This window comes from Rhincodon typus, chromosome 3, assembly GCF_021869965.1.
Source record: "Rhincodon typus isolate 14 chromosome 3, sRhiTyp1.1, whole genome shotgun sequence".
NCBI lineage: Eukaryota > Metazoa > Chordata > Chondrichthyes > Orectolobiformes > Rhincodontidae > Rhincodon > Rhincodon typus.
Genome location: NC_063334.1, coordinates 74,549,291 through 74,571,015, shown reverse-complemented (window position 1 = coordinate 74,571,015; position 21,725 = coordinate 74,549,291). Strand labels below are relative to the sequence as shown.

The following is a 21,725-nucleotide window of genomic DNA, read 5'->3' as shown; positions in this document are numbered from 1 at the left end:
ACATCCTCCCAATCCCCAGCACCTCCACATCATATGCTGACTGTGTGGAGAAAACGTTCTTTTTATTCTCTGCTGGAACTGTTTCCACTTCTGAATAATGAGATCTTTCACATGACAATTGCATTAGTCTCTCTCTCTCTCACACACAAAAAAACATTTATTATCACAAGATTCTGGACATGAACTGCATGCATTGACTAATTATGTCCAACACCAATCCTGGTTACTGAACATTACAATTTTTTAAATTCATTCACAGCTGTGGACGTTAAATCGTAGTAAATGGCTATGGTACAGAAGTAACATCAGGCAAGCCGTCAAATTTCATCCAAGTTCTATAATTCCCAAACACATTCAAGGTTTCATTGCCTGCATGCACTCTAGAAACTGCTCACCTCATATCTTGGGACTACAACATTCCATTATTCCACATGCAATGCTATCATTTTCATGATAATATTTGGCGGGGGTGGGGGTGGAAGTGTTTGGTGATGGGAGATATCCTCCTTCTTTCTACCATACCTCATAATTTCCTATTGTACTTGTGCCAAAAGGCTTGCATAGTATACATCTGGCTCAAGTTTACAATACATCCATGAAGAGGCATCCCATTGTGGTCCTTGTCAAAGTCCTCCATGTCAGAACATTTCGATGACTATGCTCAAATATCATTTCAACTGCTGACTGATCACATTACTGAGTCACTAAGGATGGCTAGATTCTCCTTTCATTCTAGCTGCAGCTAAAATGATAGTTGATCTCACAGCTGATGAAAAGGTAACATTTACTAATTTATGATAGGTGACACTTCATTGTACATAGTATGTGTTCTTGTAAGGTTTTCTTTTTTTCTTCCTTTCCCTCTCAATACATCCAGGTGCAGTCCCAATTTCCATGGCTGTGGTGCACAGAGCCTGCCTTATACTGGAGCCTATGGGCCTTAAAGATTTGGTGAACCACCCTGGGGACATTTGTGCCTAGAGGGATCAAACATGCCGAGTGTCCAGCTCAGTTGCAGTCTCATCCTCCTCAGCTTAAATTTCCACTGGGTTGAGAGTTGCTGGTTGAATGTAAGTAGAGAGCTGGGCACCACTGACTGTTCTAAGAGACTGGAGGTCCTTTATTTGGTTCCTCCTCAGGCTGTGTACCTACTGACATTACCCTGTCACCTTGTCAGGAAGAGAAATATGGAACAAGGTCAAGGTCCCTTGTCCCTTTTATTGCCTTGCCACTGGTTCAATGTAGGCACAGGTCTGAATACTTAATGGCAGACAGATTGTTCTGGGCTTGGCTCTCCATGGCAGCTGCCAACCTGTCCATGGAGACAATCAGATGCATATCTGCTAGAATTTTAAAAGTTCTGGAGCCAGCATCATTACAGGTGGCATTAGTGGTTTCTTCGACTATTCAATTTGTTTTCTGAGTGTCCCCAAGAACCTGTCTGCTCTGGTATCTGTGCATTTTAATAATGTATTAATGGTCAAGATCATTGAATCCTCAACAATCTGAGGCTGAGCACGTACTTAGTTTCCTACAGTCCTGAGCGCCAGAGACCTGGGGTGCATTTTCCTTAGACAGCTGAAGAGCCGTGGCAGTGACTTACTCACCAGAATGTGCTCCCAACCCTAGGTACTCACCGAGATGTCAGTATCTGAACTGAGGAAAGAGGCCATTCCTTCTGACCTCCAGGTCCCTGTTGGCAAAATGTGGTGTCAACTTCTCAGCCATGTCCTTTAGAGTTACGCAGCAGTACAATAAATGGCAATTCCAGGCTTGCAGCATTAGACCTGGTGCCTGACTAGGTTTTAAATATTTTGCTGGTGGCAGAAATCACGCAAGGTCCCAGCCAGTTGTTCCACCACTAATGAGCACATGATAGAGCGGTGCCATAAAGACATGTTGCATACATAATGAGAGCAGCAAAGAATTTTGTGAAATAATGCTCTAGATTTCACAGAGAAAACCTCCATGAAGTTCCCCAAAATTTGCACTTAGGCGACACTCTGTAACTTTGACTGATATCTTCACTATTATTCAATACATCACATTCAGCGATGCATGTCATAATGTATTCTTGAGTATACAGAACAAGAAAGAAAATTCAAAAGGTTCTTAAAAAAAATTCATGTATAAAATTACCTAATGCAAAATCTTTTCAAAAAGCTCTTCCAGTTTTAAATGTTGAGAATACTTCCTCAGGTTTTTGAATCCAGAATAAAATTTAATTTCACTTAAACAGTATGACAGAGCATGCAATTTTAATAATGCAGTTTATTGGAGGTGAAACAAATCTCAATACTGTTGTGAAATCAGATGATGTCTTCATTTATGGTCACTGTTCTGGTCACATTGAAAGAAACTAAACCTTTTTTATTCCATGGAATTAAGACAACTTCCTCACGCTCCATCACCCTATGTAAAGTCAGTGTGTTACTGCATTAGACAAAACAAAAAGAACCTTAGAATTACTTCCAACATTAACTTAATATATCTGTGCCCTAAGCTTTCTGCGCAAATACAGATATCAGCATCAAAATACATGATATATTTTAACCAAAAAGCCCACTTCGAATTTCATTTAAACAGAGAAAACAAAATCAAACACGTCATAAATTCAGCCCCCTAATATTAACAGCAACAAAAAAGGTCTAATTTTCTGTCACAAAAATACAACCATTAATGAAGTTTTTTTTTACATATAATTATAATGCAGAATTAAACACCTCACCAGTAGTTAAGACAGTTTTGTCAGCCTTTTAACAAAATAAGCCTAGAGGTAAAATCACAAACATATTTTTCATACTTTCTGCTCCCATCAAATAGTGCAGTTCCCTTTGACATTCATTAGGCAAACGTCGGCTTCATCGTATTGCAGGACCATCACGGGTAGAAGGAGGGATCTCTGGTTCTGATAAAAATGCAGTAGTAGCAGTTTCAGGAAGTGTTGATGAAAGAATGTGACGACATACTGGACATGTCCCAGACTGAAAGAGAACAAGTTAGTTAGCAAAGCCAATGCAATTGATCTACTCATCCAATCTTCTCACTCAATTTTTAATCAGGAAGTTGATCAAAAAAATTGGTTGTATGACTTCTCCATAAACCTTGAACTTCCATAATTCTTGTAATGCTAGCATTCTTAAGTTAATTGAAAGTCTTGAACTGGCTTGTAGTCATTTGTAAATTCAACGGACAACCTCGTGAATGCAGATCATCACCAGCAAGCGGACTTGCCCATTTGTGACAGACACTTGTAAAATTGGTCCTCAATTTTTTTTAAAAGATCATGATCATTTCTTTATCAAAAGCATTTCAAGAATTACCATTGGATTTCCGATGCATTTCACTGAAGAATGCCTCATTTGGTAACACACACACTTCTGAATTATAAGCTCAGGTTCAAATCCCCACTCAAGGAATGTAGCATAAAATTTAAGACTGAACTTTAAATTTCTGTACTGTACATCAGAGATGCAGTCTTTCAGATGAGACTTTAAAATCAAAGCTCCAACTGTCTGCTCAGGTCCATGGGAAAGTCATCATGACGTGACTTTGAGGGCAAGGGCAGCAACCCACAGCATCCTGGCTAAGTTTCATCCATCAATTAACATTACAAAAATATATTATCTAATCATTGTCATATCGCTACTTATAGTCATTGGGTAGTATAAAACTGAAGTATCGCTAAAGAAGGCATTTTATCAAAGTTACAAAAACAGAAATTGCTGGAAAAGCTAGCAGGTCTGACAGCATCTGTGGAGTAAAGTCAGAGTTAATGGTTTGGGTCCCCTGAAGGGGTCACTGGACCCAAACCATTTCTCTCCACAGACGTTGCCAGACCCGCTGAGATTTTCCAACAATTGCTGTTTTTGTTTCTGATTTCCGGCATCCACAGCTCTTTTGGTTTTTATTTTATCAAAGCTTTTTGTCTTGCACTCATCAGGACAATTTGCAAGAATACAAATTCATGTGGAAACCTCTCATTTATACTAAATGAGAGCAGACTGCTGATTGGTTAGGAAGTGGACTCTGGTAGAGATGTTGCTATTGACAATGGATCTATTGATGATAGATGGTTGTTAACAGCCAGGATTTGTTTACATTTTAAATTGGACGACTCCAATTGAACCAGTAAATGGCCATCACTTATTTTGTTGCAGTACATTTATGTGTTCTGTCCATCTGCGAAGAACAGGGCACTGTGTATTAATGAACTAGATCACCCCACATTCTTTGAAACTCTAGGGAATACAGACCCAATCTCCTCAATCTCTCCTCATAAAATAATGCCACATTCCTATGGATCATTGGAATTTAGAGAAATATAAGGTTTCTTTTCTATAAAAAAAGGAGTGGAAAGCTGTACGCAATACTCCTGATGTGGTATCACCAAGGCTCTATGCAAATGCAGCAAGACACCTTTACTCCTGTACTCAAATACAGTTATAATGAAGGCCAACACACCACTTGCCCTCTTCATTGCTTGCTGCATCTGCATAGTAGCTTTCGAAGAAGGTTGCATCTAAATGGATTGAAATTGTTTGGAGTAGTGAAGTCGTGCTTAGTGTACTGGCTGACTTCCTGTGTCTTGTGACCTCTAATGCTACTGAAAGTGCCTTGTGGGCAGTCTGTGGCAGCCATTAAATATACATCATTTAAAACATCAAGTACAACTTTGATTGAGTTAAAATAGCTGCATTTTCCACTTCATGTTGATGTAGAAATGAGAAGAGATATCTCTAAGGTTTTAGAGTAGATATGAAGCAGAACTGAACAATCTTCCATTTCAAGTGTAAAATAATGAAACAGCCACATAATGAATTTAAAACCTAACAGCTGCACCCTGCTATCAGTACTGGAGGAAGTATGCTACAAGCTGTATTGCAGCCTAGATCTCACTGGGAAGCAGAAAAACCAGACAGGGTTTTTTTGTAGGCTTTGAAAACATACTTTGAACCCATAGTGATGTTACTTATAAATGTTATTTGTTCACCATCACAGCTGAAGGGGAGAAGTGGACTGAACAACGCGATTGCACTGATACATCTAGTTGAATTATATTCTGAACATCTGAGACATGATCTCATTAGAGGTGATTATTTCTGGCAATAAAAAATCCTGCTATTCAGCATATATGCTGAGAGAAGAAATGTACTCTTAAGAAAGCTTTCAACATAGAGAGAAGCTCAAACCAAAACTGAAATTGCTGGCAAAACTCAGCAGGTCTGGCAGCATCTGTGAAGAGAAAGCAGACTCAAAGCATTAACACTCTTTCTCTCTCCACAGATGCTGCAAGCCTGAGTTTCCCAGAAGGTTGGGAATTTCTTTTTATTAGGAACCAGCCACGGATGACTTAAAAGCTAAGGAAGAGGAAGAAAATTGATCTTAAAAGTAAATTAGTAAGAAATATTAAAATAATCAAAAAATAAGAGCTTCTATGGGTACATAAGAAGGAAAAGCAGCTAGAATGAGTTTGGGACCTTTTGATGCGACTGGAAAATTGATAACAAAGAACATGGCAAAAGCAGATAATTTAAACAAATATTTTGCTCTTTGCAACGGAGGACATTATGAACATTCCAGAGATATCTGAGAAAATGGATATCAGCAGCAGAGGGAAAGAGCAAATAAAAACCTGATGTACCTCTGCATTATTTTTTCATTGGTATGGCCAGCATCTGTTTCCCAACCTTAACTGCCTTTGAACTCAGTGGTGTGCTAAGCAATTTCAGAGGGCATCAAACCACATTGCTGTCACTTTGGAGCCATTCGTAAGTCAGATAGGTAAAAATGGCAAATTTCATTCCTGCATGATCACACGGCCAAAGCTTATATCAGAGTCTGTTTCAGTTCCAGCAGTGCCAGTGTTAGAGTCAACAGCTAGGAAATGAAGTTTGTGGCAAAGACTGATAACAATGGCTTCAGTTTTCTCTACATTTAATAAAAATATTACTATAAATATATTTACATAAATTCCTGTTGTGTAATTCAAACATTAGTTCTGATTACAAAAAATACTAAATGAATAGTAAATTAAAGCAGGTAAGCCAAATGCAATCAGAATATAAAAGCAAACTAATATTTTACTCTCAGATATGCTTTTTTAAATGAACTGATTCAAATTCAGATCAGAAGTACATACCTTCTGTAGCCAGAGGGTTACACATGGCCTATGAAATAGATGATGACATGGTAACTCCGTCACCAACTCTTCCTTTACATATTCACTGCAACAGATGGCACAGGATTGCTCCAGGCCTATGGGATCAATACAAGAATGTCCATTTAGAGTCACAAAGCCATAACAACACAGAAACAGGCCTTTCAGCCCACAAAGTCTATGCCTACCAACAATCACAAACCACATTTATCCCATTTACCTGCACGTTGTCCATAGCCTACTCTGCCCTGGTTTTTTAAGTACTCATCCCAATGCGTCTTAAATGTTGCAAAAGTTCCTGCCTCTACCATCCTCAGGCAGCATGCTCCAAATTTCTACCGCCCTCTGGGCAAAGACATTTTTTCCTCAGATCTCCTCTAAACCACTTGCTCCTCACCTTAAATTTACGCCCTGTAGTCTTAGGTATTATGTCTGCCATGCGCAAGAGATTCCCACAATCTATTCTCATCTATGCGTCTCATACATTTGTAAACCTCCATCAGACACTCCATGGAAAACAAACACAGCCTACCCAGTCTCTCCTCATTACTAAGACTTCTCATCCCAGGCAACATACTGATGAATCTTCTCTGTACCCTCTCGAAGACAAGATTGAACAATTCCGTTTTGAAATGAAAAGAAATATCCTGTATTTAAGAACATCTTAATACTTTTCCATAATAATATCTTTCCATTTAGACACAATAATATTGCTTAATCTCCACAAATTATTTCTGTTGTCTTTTTCACAACACACAGTTACAATACAGCTATTTGACAGGAAGATCCCATTCGTTTATGCGAATTAGTTCTAAACAGGACTACAGCCAGAACTCAGACTGAGAAAAGGGAAAAGTGACCAATTGATTTGATTAATAATCAGTGTAAATAGAAATTAAGCATTCAATTAAAATACTGCTTATAACTTTCTTATTATGGAGATAAACTGTTCTGTTAAACATTAAACATATCAGGTTATATTTGTCTGATGTTGCTTAATAGCATCTTCATCCTCTCCAGCCTCTGTCACAACAATAAACAAAAATAATGTTGCGGAATCACCATTACTTTCCAAGTTCCCCAATAAACTCCAGAACACCTGGACTCAGCTGTACAAATGGTCCCGGACTGATCAGCGTCTGATTTACAATTGCTTATAGTTACGAGCGAGATCTCACATTGGGGTGTATTCACATCATTTTTAAAGTCTGACATGTGAACAGTTACTTGTGCTTATGAATGGCTATTTTATATTGTACTGTATTGTGTTCTGACTTGTATATAAATCGACTTATTAACATACTCAAGAACAGGACCTATTCGTAACCTGGGGACTGCCAGTATATTAATTCCCTCATTGATGCTTAGTCAGTAATCTTAGAATCCCCTTCCCAAATATTTTTAGGAGCACACCTCCACAATGATTTAAGACAGCTCCCTTCCACCTTCTTAGGACAACTGGGGACAGCCATTAAAAGGTGGCTCAGTAGCAATGCCCACAATACAAAATCATCTTTTAAAAAAAAAACTAATATTGGGTAATTGCCCTTCTGAACACGAGGCAAGTGTGAATGCGTGATGTCATTTAGGTAGTAACTAATATTTTGTCATTAGACAAGTATCAGGTCATTTATATGTCTCTGTTATATTGCACGTGTAAGGTATATTCCAGACTTCAGTGCTGAAATCAGCTAATTCTATCTCACAAGAGGGATAAAATCAGTTTCTTTGCTCAATTTATTCTTTGAAGGAGGAAAAATTGAACACTAGCATATGAAATTACAATTCTGTTAGACTTGTGATATTAACTTCAAATAAATTTCTATTGTATGATTTTATTTGTTCTTCCAACTTGATGTAAGGCCTACTCAAATAATTTAAGTGACCAGAATACTTTTCAGAAACATCAATGCATCAAATAATACCCAAATATTTATAAACATACTAAGTGACTTACCATTATGCCCCTCAGAAACTGCAACTTGTGGTAAACATTCAATTGTTTCCTTGGGAGCTGGAGGGGGAGCTTGCTCACCATCAATGGCCAGAGACTCAAGATGTGCTAAAGCAGCCTTTCAATAAAAACAGATTTAAAACTGAAACATTAAAATGAAATGGAAAAACTATAATGTTAGTTTGTGTATACTTTATTCATCTGTGCATATGATATCGAAATATAAAAAATAATATATTCAGGTAAGAACTCCAACATAAGGGTACCAATGCACTAATCTTCGGCACTGTACCTAAAGGAGTTCACCACCACATTCAGATTGTCTCAATATTTGTCTAAAAATGTCACATTATAGAATCGAATGGATTCAAACTACTAAGTACAGTAATAGCATAATTTCATGTTAATAGGTCTATAGAATAAGCAGAGGTTAAATATCTCAAAGTGGGATATGGCAGAAGAAACCTGCAGATAGGTAACATGTCTTAAACCTTTTTCACATTACTTTATAACTTCATTTTTTTTTACTCTGGGACGACATAGTGGTTAGCACTGCTACCTCACAGCGCCAGAGACCTGGATTCGATTCTACACTCAGGCAACTGTCTGTGTATGTCCTCCCACAGTCCAAACGTGCAGGTTAGGTGGATTAACCATGGGAAATGGGGAGTTACAGGGACAGGGCGGGGGTGGGATGCTCTTCAGAGGGTCCGTGTGGACTCGAATGGCCTGCTTTCACACTGTAGGGATTCTGTATTTTATCTTTAGCAAAGAAGCAGAATACAAGACCTCCAATACAGGTGCAAGTCTATAAGCAGAACTTAAGATTTCAGAACAATTAAGAGTACTGGTAAAGGCGCAGCATGAAACTGCATGAGATTACTAGCAAGATAAACTAGGTTTGAGCATTTATGCTCATCTGAAGGGTTTGCAATTTCAAAAAAAAAAACAGCTGAGTGTTTTTCTGCTGGTTAAATTCATTAAATTTGCAGAAGGTTACTTTCGTTTGTGACAATGACTTGAGAAATGCGATGCTAACAAATCCATGAAAATCTTAACTCTGGACAGTTATTTATACAACAGGTTGTAACTCCTGAATCTGGTAGCCTTGATACTGGGTTTTTAACCAATCGGAGTATTTTTCCCAATCGTAAGTGGTCACGTATCAGGGTCAGCACGCAAGTTTTCAAATCCATTCCTTTCGTTAAATCCTGGGGTTACCACTGATTAGAAACTGAAGTGGCCCACCTATATAAATACTGTGGCTAACAAGAGCAGGTCAGAGACTAGGAATCATGCAGTAGGTAACTGATCTTCTGATTCGCCAAAGCCTCTCCACCAGATACAAGGCATAAGTCAGGAGTGTGGTGAAGTATTCCTGACTTGCCTACGTGAGGGCAGTTGCAACAATACTTGAGAAACTGGATACTATCCAGATCAGAGCAGCCCAATTGAATTGCATCACATCCACAAACATCTGTTCCCTTCACCATTGACATACAGTTGTAGTTGTGTGTACCATTTACAAGATGCACAAAATTCACCAAGGTTCCTTCAAAAGCACCTTCCAAATACAGGACTACTACAATCTAGAAGAACAAGGGGAGCATACACATGGAACACCACCACCTTCAAGTCATTCACCATTGTGACTTAGGAAGATATTATTATTCCTTCAGTGTTGCTGGGCCTAGATCCTGGAACTCTCCATGATAGCACTGTAGTTATACCTACACAAATGGACTACAGTTCACCTCCATCTTTTCAAAGCAATGGTGATGGGTAATAAATGTTGGCCCATGCAGCATATCCCATGAATGAATGAAAAAATCCTACATGCCAGTCATGCTAATTATGTAGTTCAATCTTTCATTAAAAGTGTAAAGTGGTCTCAAAATGCCCCTACTTGTTCTTGTCCCTCAACCAACTCTGTCATTCATTTTATTTGCTGGTTTCATGGTCTTGATTTGCATAAAATTGGAAATTCTGTTGACCCTATATTGTAACACTTACCCTTTCCTCCAAAATTCAAAATTGTCATTGAGCCTGATATTAATACACCTGAAGCACAAATTTTGGTTTCTAGATTATATGAATTTAAATACAGTGGAAGTCCAAAGTGATTTGGGTGTGCAGGTCCACGGATATCTAAAATACCACAGACAGCTATAGAACATAATCAAGAAAGCACATGGAATGCTGGCCTTTATATCTTGAGGACTGGAGTATAAGGTTGTATGGACAACGCTGCAGTTATAAAACCCTGATGTGACGATACACTGGCTGTAAGAGGCATAATTTTGTCCTTTTTTTGAACGAAAAAAGGTTGAGATAGAGGCATCGAGCAGTTTGCTCAAAGCCAATGAAGTAAACAGCTTGGGAGGCCTTGGTCTTTTTTTTTAAAATTGGAACAATAGAAGCAGCCTGAATAGGTAGAGTCAAGCTCCCACAGAACCAGAATTTTTAGTTTTATCTTTCTGCAGTTGCTGGGATCTTGAAGCTGGATGTGGAAGCTCTTATTCCTCTCTCTATGGCAGCTAAAAGCTGTAGTTCTTTTCCTGATGCTAGAATTGCCTGAGAGACAATCTATTTTACTAAATTTGCGTTGCAAAGTCTGGTGTTTCTGGAATATTATTATTTTGGAACAGTAAATGAGCAGTAGTTAACACATTATTTTGTTATGCATTTTGCTACAGTTACAGTTAAACCAATTCCTTTCTTTTATTTTTATTTTGTCTGTATTTTAACTAGTATAAAAATAAAGTGTGTTTTGCTTAACGTCGAGTAGTTTGACCGATCGAATTGCATCTGGAATGCAACACCCTACACTTACCTTTAAAATAAGAAAGCATTGTGGGCTAGACTATCTTCTTAATGATTCTGATAGCGTTTGGTATGGTCCATAACAAACTGGGGACTCTTGACAGAATCAAGTTCTCATATTCCAGGTTGAGTTTAGGATTATTGGACTCAAGAGCAGCGAGTGGTGAGCACTGGTAATTTTTTATTTTGGATGTTGCATTTGGTTGGTTTAAACAGTGTGTGCCTTGTGTAATAATGGCTCTTTCATTCACTAAGAGTTTCTGAGGGGTGGAAGTAGTCATTTCAAGTTTTATAGAAACAAGCAAGGCAAAGATTTCAGAACTGGCAAACAAGTTGAAGTTAGAGTTGCCTGTTTCTTTGAAGAAAGGAAAAATAATTGCAGCAATAACTCTACATTTAAAATTGTCAAGAATGCAATCAGAATCATTGGAGATTGCTAAAATTCAATTACAAATGAAACAGCTTGAATTAGAGGCAATGGCAACAGAAAAAGACAAAAAAAAAAGAAAAAATAGCCCTGACAGAACAAAGAAAAAGGAAATGAAACCGTTTGAATAACAATTAAAAGTAGAGGAAAAAGAAAAAAAGAAAGGATGGGCACTAGGAGAAGAAAGGGAAAAAGAAATAGTTTTGAAATTCAGAGGTTGGAATGGAAAACTCAAGTTGACTTAAAATGGCAGAAGTAGAGGTGAAAGGTAGGAATAGTGATGGGGATTCTGATGGAGAGCAATCCCAAACGTAGCCTTAGGTCTGGTGGGGATTTCATTAAATATGTCCAAGCATTGGCAAAGTTTGACAAGAAGAATGTAGAAGACTTTTTCATTTTATTTGAGAAAGTGACTAAACAAATAAAATGGCCAGTGAGCATGTGGGTATTGTGGATTCAAGCAAAACTGGCAGGTAGAGCTAGTGAGGTATTTCCATCACTATCATAGGACGTATCTGGGGAGTATAACGAGGTGAAAGATGCCATCTTAAATGCATGCGAGGTAGTACCATAAGTCTACAGACAATGTTTTATGAATCTAAGGAGGGAACCTGGTCAAAAGAATAGAGTTTGAAAGGATCAAATAAAGTAATTTTGATAGGTGGATAAGAATATTGAAAACAGATCCAACAATATGACACTCTTAGAGAGACAACTATTTTGTAGGGAGTTCAAGAATTCACTTCCTGAAGTAGTGAGAACTCATATGGAAGAGCAGAGTTAAAACCACAAGATTAGCAATGGAAACAGTCAATGATGATGAGTTGGTTCATAAATCAAAGCTTGGCTTCTGACATCAGTTTGGGGAAAACAGAAATCCTCAGGAAGAAAGGAAAAGGAGATCTCATTGAAAATAGCAAAGATAGTTTTAGTTTACCACAGGGTAAAAAGGAAATCCATGAATGAGAAAGAGAAGTAATGTTCAGGTGTTTTCACTGTAATAAAGTAGGCTACATGAAGTCACAATGTTGGCGATTTAGAAAAAGCAGAGGGAAGACTTGCTGCAGTTATACAGGGTCTTGGTGAGGCCACACCTTGATTACTGTGTGCTGTTTTGATCTCCTAGTCGGAGGAAGGACATTCTTGCTATTGAGAGGGTCCAGCGAAGGTTCATCAGACTAATTCCCAGGATGGTTGAACTAACAAATGAAGAAAGACCGGATCGAATGGGCTTGTACTCACTGGAATTTAGAAGAATGGGGTGGGGGGGGCAAGAAATCTCATGGACACAAAATACTGGTGGGGCTGGACAAGCTAAATGTGGGAAGAATGTTCCTGATGTTGGGAACGTCCAGAACTTGGGGTCACAGTCTAAAATGAAAGGGTAAGCCATTCAGGACTGAGATGAAGAATGTTGTGATCTTGTGAAATTCTCTACCACAGAAAGATGTTGGGGCCAGTTCTTTAGATATATTCAATACAGAACTAGACGTGGCCCTTGCGGCTGAAAGGATCGGAGGGTGTGGAGAGAAAGTGGGAGTGGGATATTGAAACTGTATGATCAGCCATGATCATATTGAATGGTGGCGCAGGCTTGAAGGGCTGAATGGCCTACCACTGTACCTAATTTCTATGTTTCTAAGACAGATGTGAGAAAATAGGATAAGCCAGTGAGTTTTGTTGAAGTAGTGAAGGAAAGCACAGTTGAAGCGAAAAAGCTGCAAAAGAATGTACAACCTAATCAGGAGTTGGTTGAGAAGAAAGTGCCAGATCTCTTTAAAAGGATTCACTTGCATGGGTGAGGTTTACTAAGGTATGCCAGGAGGAGTAGGTAAAGAAATTAAGATTTTGAGAGATATGGAAACAAGTCAATCCTTGATGGTGAGACAAAATGATATGTAATACAGGAGTATTGCCAGAAAACAGTGCTAATATGTAGAATTCATGGTGAGAAGAGCAGTCTTCCATTATATAAATGGCCTTTTGAGAGTCAGGTAAATAGTGGTAAAGTGGTAGTAGGAGTAATAGAGAAATTCTCGGATCTAGAAATATAGTTTAAACTTGTAACAATATAGCTGGATTACAGGCAGGAATGATGCCTACTGTGTTTGAAAAGTCAGTGGAAAATCAGGCAACTGAAGTGTTACAGGAAGTACATCCTGGGATTTTCTTTTTGTCTGTGTGATAACAAGGTCACAAAGATAAGCAAGTTGAAGTTTAATTATCGAAACTATGTTTGATAAAATGGTTGACAGAAAACAAAAAAAGGTGGAGGACAAAGTGGAGTTTTAGTTTTTTTTATAATTTATTCACAGGATGGGAGTGTCGCTGGTTAGGGCAGCATTTATTGCCCATCCCTAATTGCCCAGAGGGCAGTTAAGAGTCAACCACGTTGCTGTGGGTCTGCAGTCACATGTAGGCCAGACCAGGTAAGGATGGCAGCTTCCTTTCCTGAAGGACATTAATCCAGATGGGTTTTTCTGACAATCGGCAATGGATTCATGGTCATCAGCAGACTCTTGATTCCAGACTTTTTTTTAGTGGAATTCAAATTCCATCATTTGTCACGGTGGGATTTGAACCCAGGTCCTCAGAACATTATCTGGGTCGCTAGATTAATAATCCAGCAAGAGTAGCATCACACCATTGCCGCCCCTCAGTTCAGAGAAATTAGCTGAATTACAACAGAAAGATGAAAAACTGAAGCAGTTGTAATCAAAAGCATACACAGAAGAATCTGAGCGTATCCCAGAATATTACTATCTTAAAAATGAAGTCTTGATGAGGAAACAGACCATCACATATTCAGATGACAAATGGATAGAAGTTCATCAAGTTCTATTACTGGTGGGTAATAGAAAGGTGGTGCTACAGGTAGCACATGAATTAGCAGCAGGAAGTCATTTGGGAGTAAGGAAAACTCAAGCCAAAATACAAAATCATTTATTGGCCTGGACTGCATAAGGACATGGTTAAGTTTTGCCAGATATATCATAAGCATCAGGTGTTAGGAAAACCTCAGGCGGTGATAAAACCAGCACCCTTAATACCCATTCCCACATTTTAGGAACCTTTAAGAGAGTCTTAGTTGATTGCTTAGGACCCCTACCTAAAACAAAAAGTGGGAATCAGTATTTGCTGACCATAATGGATGCGTCTCCTAGATTTCTAGAGGTCATTCCATTACGCAGTATCATGGCAAAAAGGACCGTAGAAGAGTTACTCAAATTTTTTTTTAACTCGATACAGACTTCCCACAGAAATACAAATCAGATCAGTGGTCAAATTTTACATCAAAGTTATTCAAGGAATTTATGGATAGCTTAGGAATAAAACAATTCAAATCCACTTTGCCCATCCAGAATCACAAAGTGCATCAGAACAGTGGCAAAAAACTTTAAAGACTATGTTGAGGGCTTATAAGTCAAGTTCATTCAAAGGAATGGGATAAAGGAATTCCATTTGTATTTTTTGCTCTCGGGGATGCACTAATGAATCAACTAAATTCAGTCCATGTGAATTGGTTTTTGGGTATGAGGTAACAGGACCACTGACATGAATTCAGGAGAAACTGGCATGTCTGAGTTTAGAAACCACAAACTTAGACTATGTGTTTAATTTTCGGGAAAGATTAAATAGAATAGGTGAGTTAGCCAGACAGCAATTGAAAGTAGCATAACATGGTAAAACAGGAAGCAGACAATAAATCAAAAATGTGTAATTTTCCTAGTGCAGATAAAGAGTTTAGATGAACGTTTAAAAACAGGGTATCAAATTGAAAGGAAATTGAGTGAGGTGAACTATTTGATAAGAAAGAAATCTCACAGGATGTGTCATGTGAATATACTCAAAAGATATTTTGAAGTGGAAGGAGGCAAAAGGAGAATGTTGTACTGGTCACAACACAGATTGAAGAACTAAGTTCAGGTGATTTTGAATTAGACATTCCTCTAATTAAACTGGACAACGAGGAAGCTCTCAAAAATTGGTATAAATTATTGAGTTACCTTCCAGAGGAAAATCAAAATGAGCTGAAAGAGTCATTACAATCACATAGGGAGATATATGATAATGAACTGGGAAGTGCTAATCTGATCACGTTGATATGGATGTAGGAAATGCTGTTCCAATTAAGCAACATCCTTACAGATTTAACCCTTTAAATGTGGCATAGGTTCAAAAATAAAAGACTGAACACATGCTCAAAGGCAATATAATCAAAATGAATTGTAGCAAATGCAGTTCACCCATATCAATGGAGCCAAAATCAGATGGTATCCCAAGGATTATGTATGGACTATCGCTAGGTCAATACAGTTACAAATTCTGATTCATATCCTATTCCATGTTTGGAAGACTCTATTGAGAAGGCACAAAGAACTTATATTTCTAAATTGGACTTGCTCAGAGGATGCTGTCAGATACCTTTATCCAAAAGAGTGAAAGAAATTTCAGCTGACACCGAATGGACTGTACCACTTTAAAGTCATGCCATTCGGTGCGAAAAATTCACATTTCAAGGACGAACCAATATAGTCATTTCAGGATTATAGTATTGCGTAGTGTACATCGACAACCTAGTGACTTTTAGTCTCACGTGGAAGGAACATTTGCAGCATCTGTCAGAGTTGTTCGATCGACTTCAGGAGGTGGGCTTAGTGATAAACCTGGCTGAAAGTGAGTTCACTAAAGTCCAGTCACGTTCTTGGGCCATGTAATTGGACATGGACAAATGGCCCCACAGGATATGAAAATAAACGTTATTGGGGAGTTTCCCATACCATCAATGAAGAGGGAAGTACTAAGGTTCCTGGGACTGAGTAGTTTTTAAATCGGAAGTTAGAATTTTAGCGGCGTGGTTGCTCCACTGACCAAATTGTTGAAGCAGTGTAGAAAATTTCAGTGGAAGGGGCAAATGTCAGAAGGCATTCAGCAGCCTGAAAGCTGTGTTACCCATTGCCCCAGTGTTAGCCACACCTAATTATGCAAAGCCATTCAAAATGGCTATCGATGTGAGTGATGTGGGTGTTGCTGCTACACTCTTGCAAGAAGACGATGAGAAAATAGAAAGACCTATTGGGTATTTTTCCAGAAAACTGATTAATCATTAACAGAAACATTCCAGAATTGAGAAGGAGGCCATGAATATGGCTTTGACATTGCAAAATTTATATTGCCTGTATTGTGTCTATGACAACTATATATACTGATAACACACCAATTCGACTTTTTCAAAAAAAAAAATCGAGACTAAAAACACCAGTCTGTTTAAATGGAGATAAATCACTGCAGCCATTCAGTTTGAAAATTATACACGTGGCAGGACGAAAGAACATAACTGCTGATGGATTGTTGTGACTTTGATAAAGGAGGAATGTTCAGTGGTGGGAGAAAACAGACTGAAATGGACTGTAGTCATGAATGTTTGCATGCTCAAGGTGAATGTAATGTACATGTATTATGGTGTACTAATAGTGCAAGGCTAAAGATTTTTTTTAAAGATGAAGCCATCTTAGTATATTGACGTTTTTATTTAAAATGGAGGGATGTATGGTTTTAAGAGGTGTATTTTGTCCTGGATTTTTAATGAAGAAAGGTTGAGACAGAGGTAAAGAGCAGTCTGCGCGAAGCCAATAAAGTCAACAGCTTGTCACGCATTGTTTCTTTTTCCAAAAATAGCTGAAAAAAATAGAAGCAGCATGAATGGGTAGGGTCAAGCTCCCACGGAATCAGGATTTTTAGTTTTAGCTTTCCGCAGTTGCTGGAATCTTGAAGCAGGATGTAGAAGCACTTAGTCCTCTCTCTGTTACAGCTAAAAGCTGGTATTCTCTTCCTGCTGCTAGAATTGCATGCAAGACAATCTATTTTGCTGAATTTGCTTTTACCAAAGGTATATTTATGGGATGTTACAATATAGGAACACTTATTTAATACTAGTTAATAACCTATTATTTTGTTAAGCATTTCTATGGAGTTACAGTTATGCCGATTCTTTTCTTTTTATTTCGTTTGTATTTTAACTGCAGTACAAAAATAAAGCGTGTTTGGCTTAATGTCGAGTAGTTTGACCAAATCGAATTGCATCTGGAACGCAACACCTTATACTTACCTTTAAAGTAACAAAAAGTTACTGTCAAGACTATCTTAATATATTTTGAGGTGGTTGGTCTGATCCATAACATGGTTAGTCCCCACTTTGAGTCGTGAGAGCAGATCTGGGCAATGGCCTTTGAAGGAGTACAACGCAGGCTTAGAAGAATGATACCATAATACCATAAGACATAACAGCAGAAATTAGCCATTTGGCCCCTCGAGTCTGCTCCATCATTCAATCATGGCTGATAAGCTTCTCAATCCCGTTCTCCAGCTTTCTCCCCTCAGGACTGAAGAAGGGTTATACCCGAAATGTTGACTGCTCCTTTCCTCCCAATGCTGACTGGTTTCCTGTGCTGTCTGCCTTGGATTCCAGCATCTGCAGTTTTTTTTTGTCTCTTGCCAAGACCCTATCTATCTCTGTTTTAAATATACTCAATGACCTGGCCTTCACAGCCTTTTGTGGCAATGAATTCCATTGAATCACCACTCTCTGGCTGAAGAGGTTTCTCCTTATCTCCATTCTAAAAGGTCTTCCCTTTACTCTAAAGGTTGTGCCCTCGTGTCCTAGTCTCTCCTAACAATGGAAACATCATCTCAACATCCACTCTGTCCAGGCCACTCAGTATTCTGTAAGTTTCAATTAGATCCCCCTTCATCCTTCTAAACACCATTAAGTATACACCCAGAGTCCTCAAACGTTCCTCATATGTTAAACCTTTCATTCATTGGATCATTCTCATGAACCTGCTCCAGGGCCAGGAATCTTTCCTGAGGTATGGGGCCCAAACTTGCTCACAATCCTCTATATTGGTCTACCAGAGGTTTATAAAGCCTCAAAAGTAGACCCCTGCTTTTATATTCTAGTCATCTTGAAATAAATGCCAACATTGTAGTTGCCTTCCTAACTACCAACTCAACCTGCAAGTTTACCTTAAGAGAATCCTGGACTAGAACTCCCAAGTCCCTTTGCACTTCAGCTTTCGAAATTTCCTCCCCATTTAGAAAATGGTCCATGCCTCTATTCCTCCTATCAAAGTGCGTGACTTCACACTTTCCCACGTTGTATTCCATCTGCCACTTCTTTGTCCACTCTCCTAACCTGTCTAAATCCTTCTGCAGCTTCCCAGCCTCCTCAAAAATACCTGTCCCTCTACCTATCTTTGTATCATCTGAAAACTTAGCCAGAATGCCTTCAGCTCCTTCATCTAGATCATTAATATATAAAGTGAAAAGTTGTGGTCCCAACACTGACCCATGTGGAAAACCACTACTTACCGGCTGCCATCCTGAGAAGGAACCTTTTATCCCCACTCTCTAGTTTCTGCCAGACAACCAATCTTCTATCCATGTTCACACCTTGCTCCTAACACCACAGGCCCTTATCTTACTCAGCAGCCTCCTGTGTGGCACCTTGTCAAAGGCCTTCTGGTAGTCCAGGTAGATAACATCCATTGGCTCTCCTTGGTCTAACCTGCTCATTACCTCCTCAAAAAATTCTAACAGATTTGTCAGGTATGACCTCCCCTTGATGAAACCATTCTGACTGCCCGATTTTACCATGCACTTCCAGGGGGTCAAGCTATGAACAGAGATAATGCAAAGTAGGCCTGTCTTCCCAGAATTTAGAAGGGTTAAGAGGTGATCTGATTGAAATCTTCAAGATATTAACAGGAAAAGGCAGGTAGATAAAGATAAACTAAGAAGCACAATCTAAAATTTAGGGCCAGGCTATTCAGGAGCCATGATAGGTAACATTTCAGCAGACAAATCATAGAATAGCTGCAGTGTGGAAACAGGCCATTCGGCCCAACAAGTCCACACCGCCCCTCCTAAGAGCATCCCACCCAGACCCATTCCCCTACCTCCACATTTCCCTTGTCTAACTTAAACATCCCTGGTCACTATGGGAAATTTAGCATAGCCAATCCACCTACAGGTTTGATAACTCTTCCATAAACAGCAGTCGATACGAGATTAGTTGTTAGTGTTAAACCCGAAGTACAAAAATTTTTTTTAAGCGCACATATTCAGGGATATGTGCCAACAGGGATTTAGGCCACAGATTAAGCAGGATCTCACTGAATGGCCTACTCCTGTTCCTATAGTACTGATAAAGAGGATGTAAATGATGCTTCTTTTACAAATTAAGTCCAGATTTTTAAAAGGGGGTAAAACTTCAATTGAACTTCATGCTTTGAACTAAGGAGTAAATTTTCCACTTTTACTTCTGGTTAATAGTATGTTAAAGAAAAGGCTACTCATTTAATAATCAAAACTGCAATTAAAAATAATCCCAAGTGTTTAACAAACCTTAATATTGCGTTTTGAAGTGAGTACATTCAAAAGCTTATTATCACGAGGAGAGATTGGATACAAATCAATGATATTTAAAAAGCTCAATATGGTTCATTTCAATTTTATGGGTTTAATCACAGAATATATTAATAAAGATTATCACCTCCATTGCTTGAGCCAACCGCTCTTCCAGAGCCATAAAGGTAAGTAATTGTGGATCAACAGATGAAATAGCTTGAGCTGTAAGTCCTTCACCAAGTTCGTCAAGCAATCTGAGAAAAAAATGAAATTGACAATATGAAGGTATGCATAATAAGAGCCCATGATGTAGGAGGTAACAATAGTGCGTGTAGAGGATTGGTTAGTTAACAGGAAACAATAAATATTAAGAAATAGGTAATTTCAGCTTGGCAACATATGACAAGTGCAGCACTACAGAGATCAGTATTGGGGCCTCAACTATTCATAATTTATACGAATGACTTGCATGAAGAGCCACAGGATGTACATTGGATAGCAACCTGTGCCATCACCAGTGAGGAAAGGTTGGATAGGCTTGACTTATAGCCACTAGAGTTCAGAAAAATGTGAGGTCATCTTACTGCGACATAGAACATCCTGGTATGGTTTAAAAAGATGATTGCTAAAAAGGATGACTCCCGTTTTGAGGGAAACCAGAATCAAGGGACACAGCTTTAAAATAACGGGTCTTGAATTTAAGACAACCATGAGGAGATTTTTTTTTTGAGGAGTCTTTGTGACTGCCTTCCATAGAGAGTGGTAGAGGTAGAGTTACTGAATATTTTTAAGGCAGAGGTAGATTAGATTCTTCACTAACAAGCGCATTAAACTGAATAGGAATAGGTCGGAATATAGACTCAAGACCGCAATCATATCAGCCATAACCTTGAATGATGGACTAAGATCAAGCAGCCAAATGGATTAATCTAACTTGCATTTCATATGTTTGCAGCACTAAAACAATTTTTCAAATTGTTAATAAGGTGTAGAGCTGGATGAACACAGCAGGCCAAGCAGCATCACAGGAGCAGGAAGGCTGACGTTTTGGGCCGAAATTGTTTATTAAATTTTTAAAGCCAGGAAAAATACTCAAGCAAAAACGAAGGATTCTAAAAATTATTTCTAAGTCAAATATAATTGAATTAAGTCAAGAGTGGAACAGAAACCATAAGAAATCATTTGATTAATTTAACTGAGATGATGCTCTGCAAGTATGGTTAAACATTATTGTTCATTCACAGAATTCAAAATTTAAACCTGGAATTTTTTTTCTACTTTTTAACAGAACATGGTTTTTTATGACCACATTTAGTATTAGTTGGTACAATAAAATATTCGCCATTAACCATTTTCTTTATATTAAATGTATACTCAAAATCTGGCTATACGTGTTTTTAAGCAGTTAATCACCTAATAAACTACCCTTTAGCTTTTTTGGAATAAGAAAGATTGCGTAGAGAAAAGTCAGAAGGAAACAATATTTAACTGTTCTCCAAACTCAGTAACACCAGCCACACTGGATGACAATTCACACCACAGTTTTCAAGGATCTCCCATTATGGCCAAAAAAGTGAGATGCTTCAAAACACTGTTTATAGTTGACTACATGTCAAAGCTCAAAATTCTTGGATTCCCCAATACATAGGTGAAAACATTTTGAGGCTGATGTCCAAGGATTTTGACCTCATAAGCTATCCAGTAGATGATTACATCATGTCAAAGAATGACAGGTCACGAAATGAGAAAGTGCAGATGCCCACTCCTAAAACATAAAGCAGTCGCACTGCTGTCATTAGAATCAACCGTAGTTTGGCAGATGGAGATGGTGAAGTGGAAATCAATGGTGTCAATTCTTACAGATAACACAGTGTGGAGCTGGAGGAACATAGCAGGCCAGGCAGCATCAGAGGAGCAGGAAAGTTGACCTGAAACATCAACTTCCCTGCTCC

General features: G+C 38.5%; 1 protein-coding gene across 6 annotated transcripts in view; it reads right to left on the bottom strand.

The window, feature by feature from the left end:
* Positions 1 to 2,253: 2,253 nt before the first annotated feature.
* The window catches only part of pja2 (praja ring finger ubiquitin ligase 2), a 50,880-nt gene continuing 31,408 nt past the window's right edge, over positions 2,254 to 21,725 (bottom strand). For 5 of the 6 annotated variants that reach the window (XM_048592172.1, XM_048621519.1, XM_048621529.1 and 2 more), the window contains 4 exons: positions 19,919 to 20,027; positions 8,118 to 8,232; positions 6,143 to 6,258; positions 2,254 to 2,984 (listed from right to left, as the gene is read on the bottom strand). In XM_048592172.1, coding sequence (XP_048448129.1) covers positions 2,862 to 2,984; positions 6,143 to 6,258; positions 8,118 to 8,232; positions 19,919 to 20,027 — 463 coding nt within the window. In that variant the 3' untranslated portion in view covers positions 2,254 to 2,861. The remainder of the gene's footprint in view (positions 2,985 to 6,142; positions 6,259 to 8,117; positions 8,233 to 19,918; positions 20,028 to 21,725) is intronic. The other variant, XR_007266325.1, reaches the window with a different exon arrangement.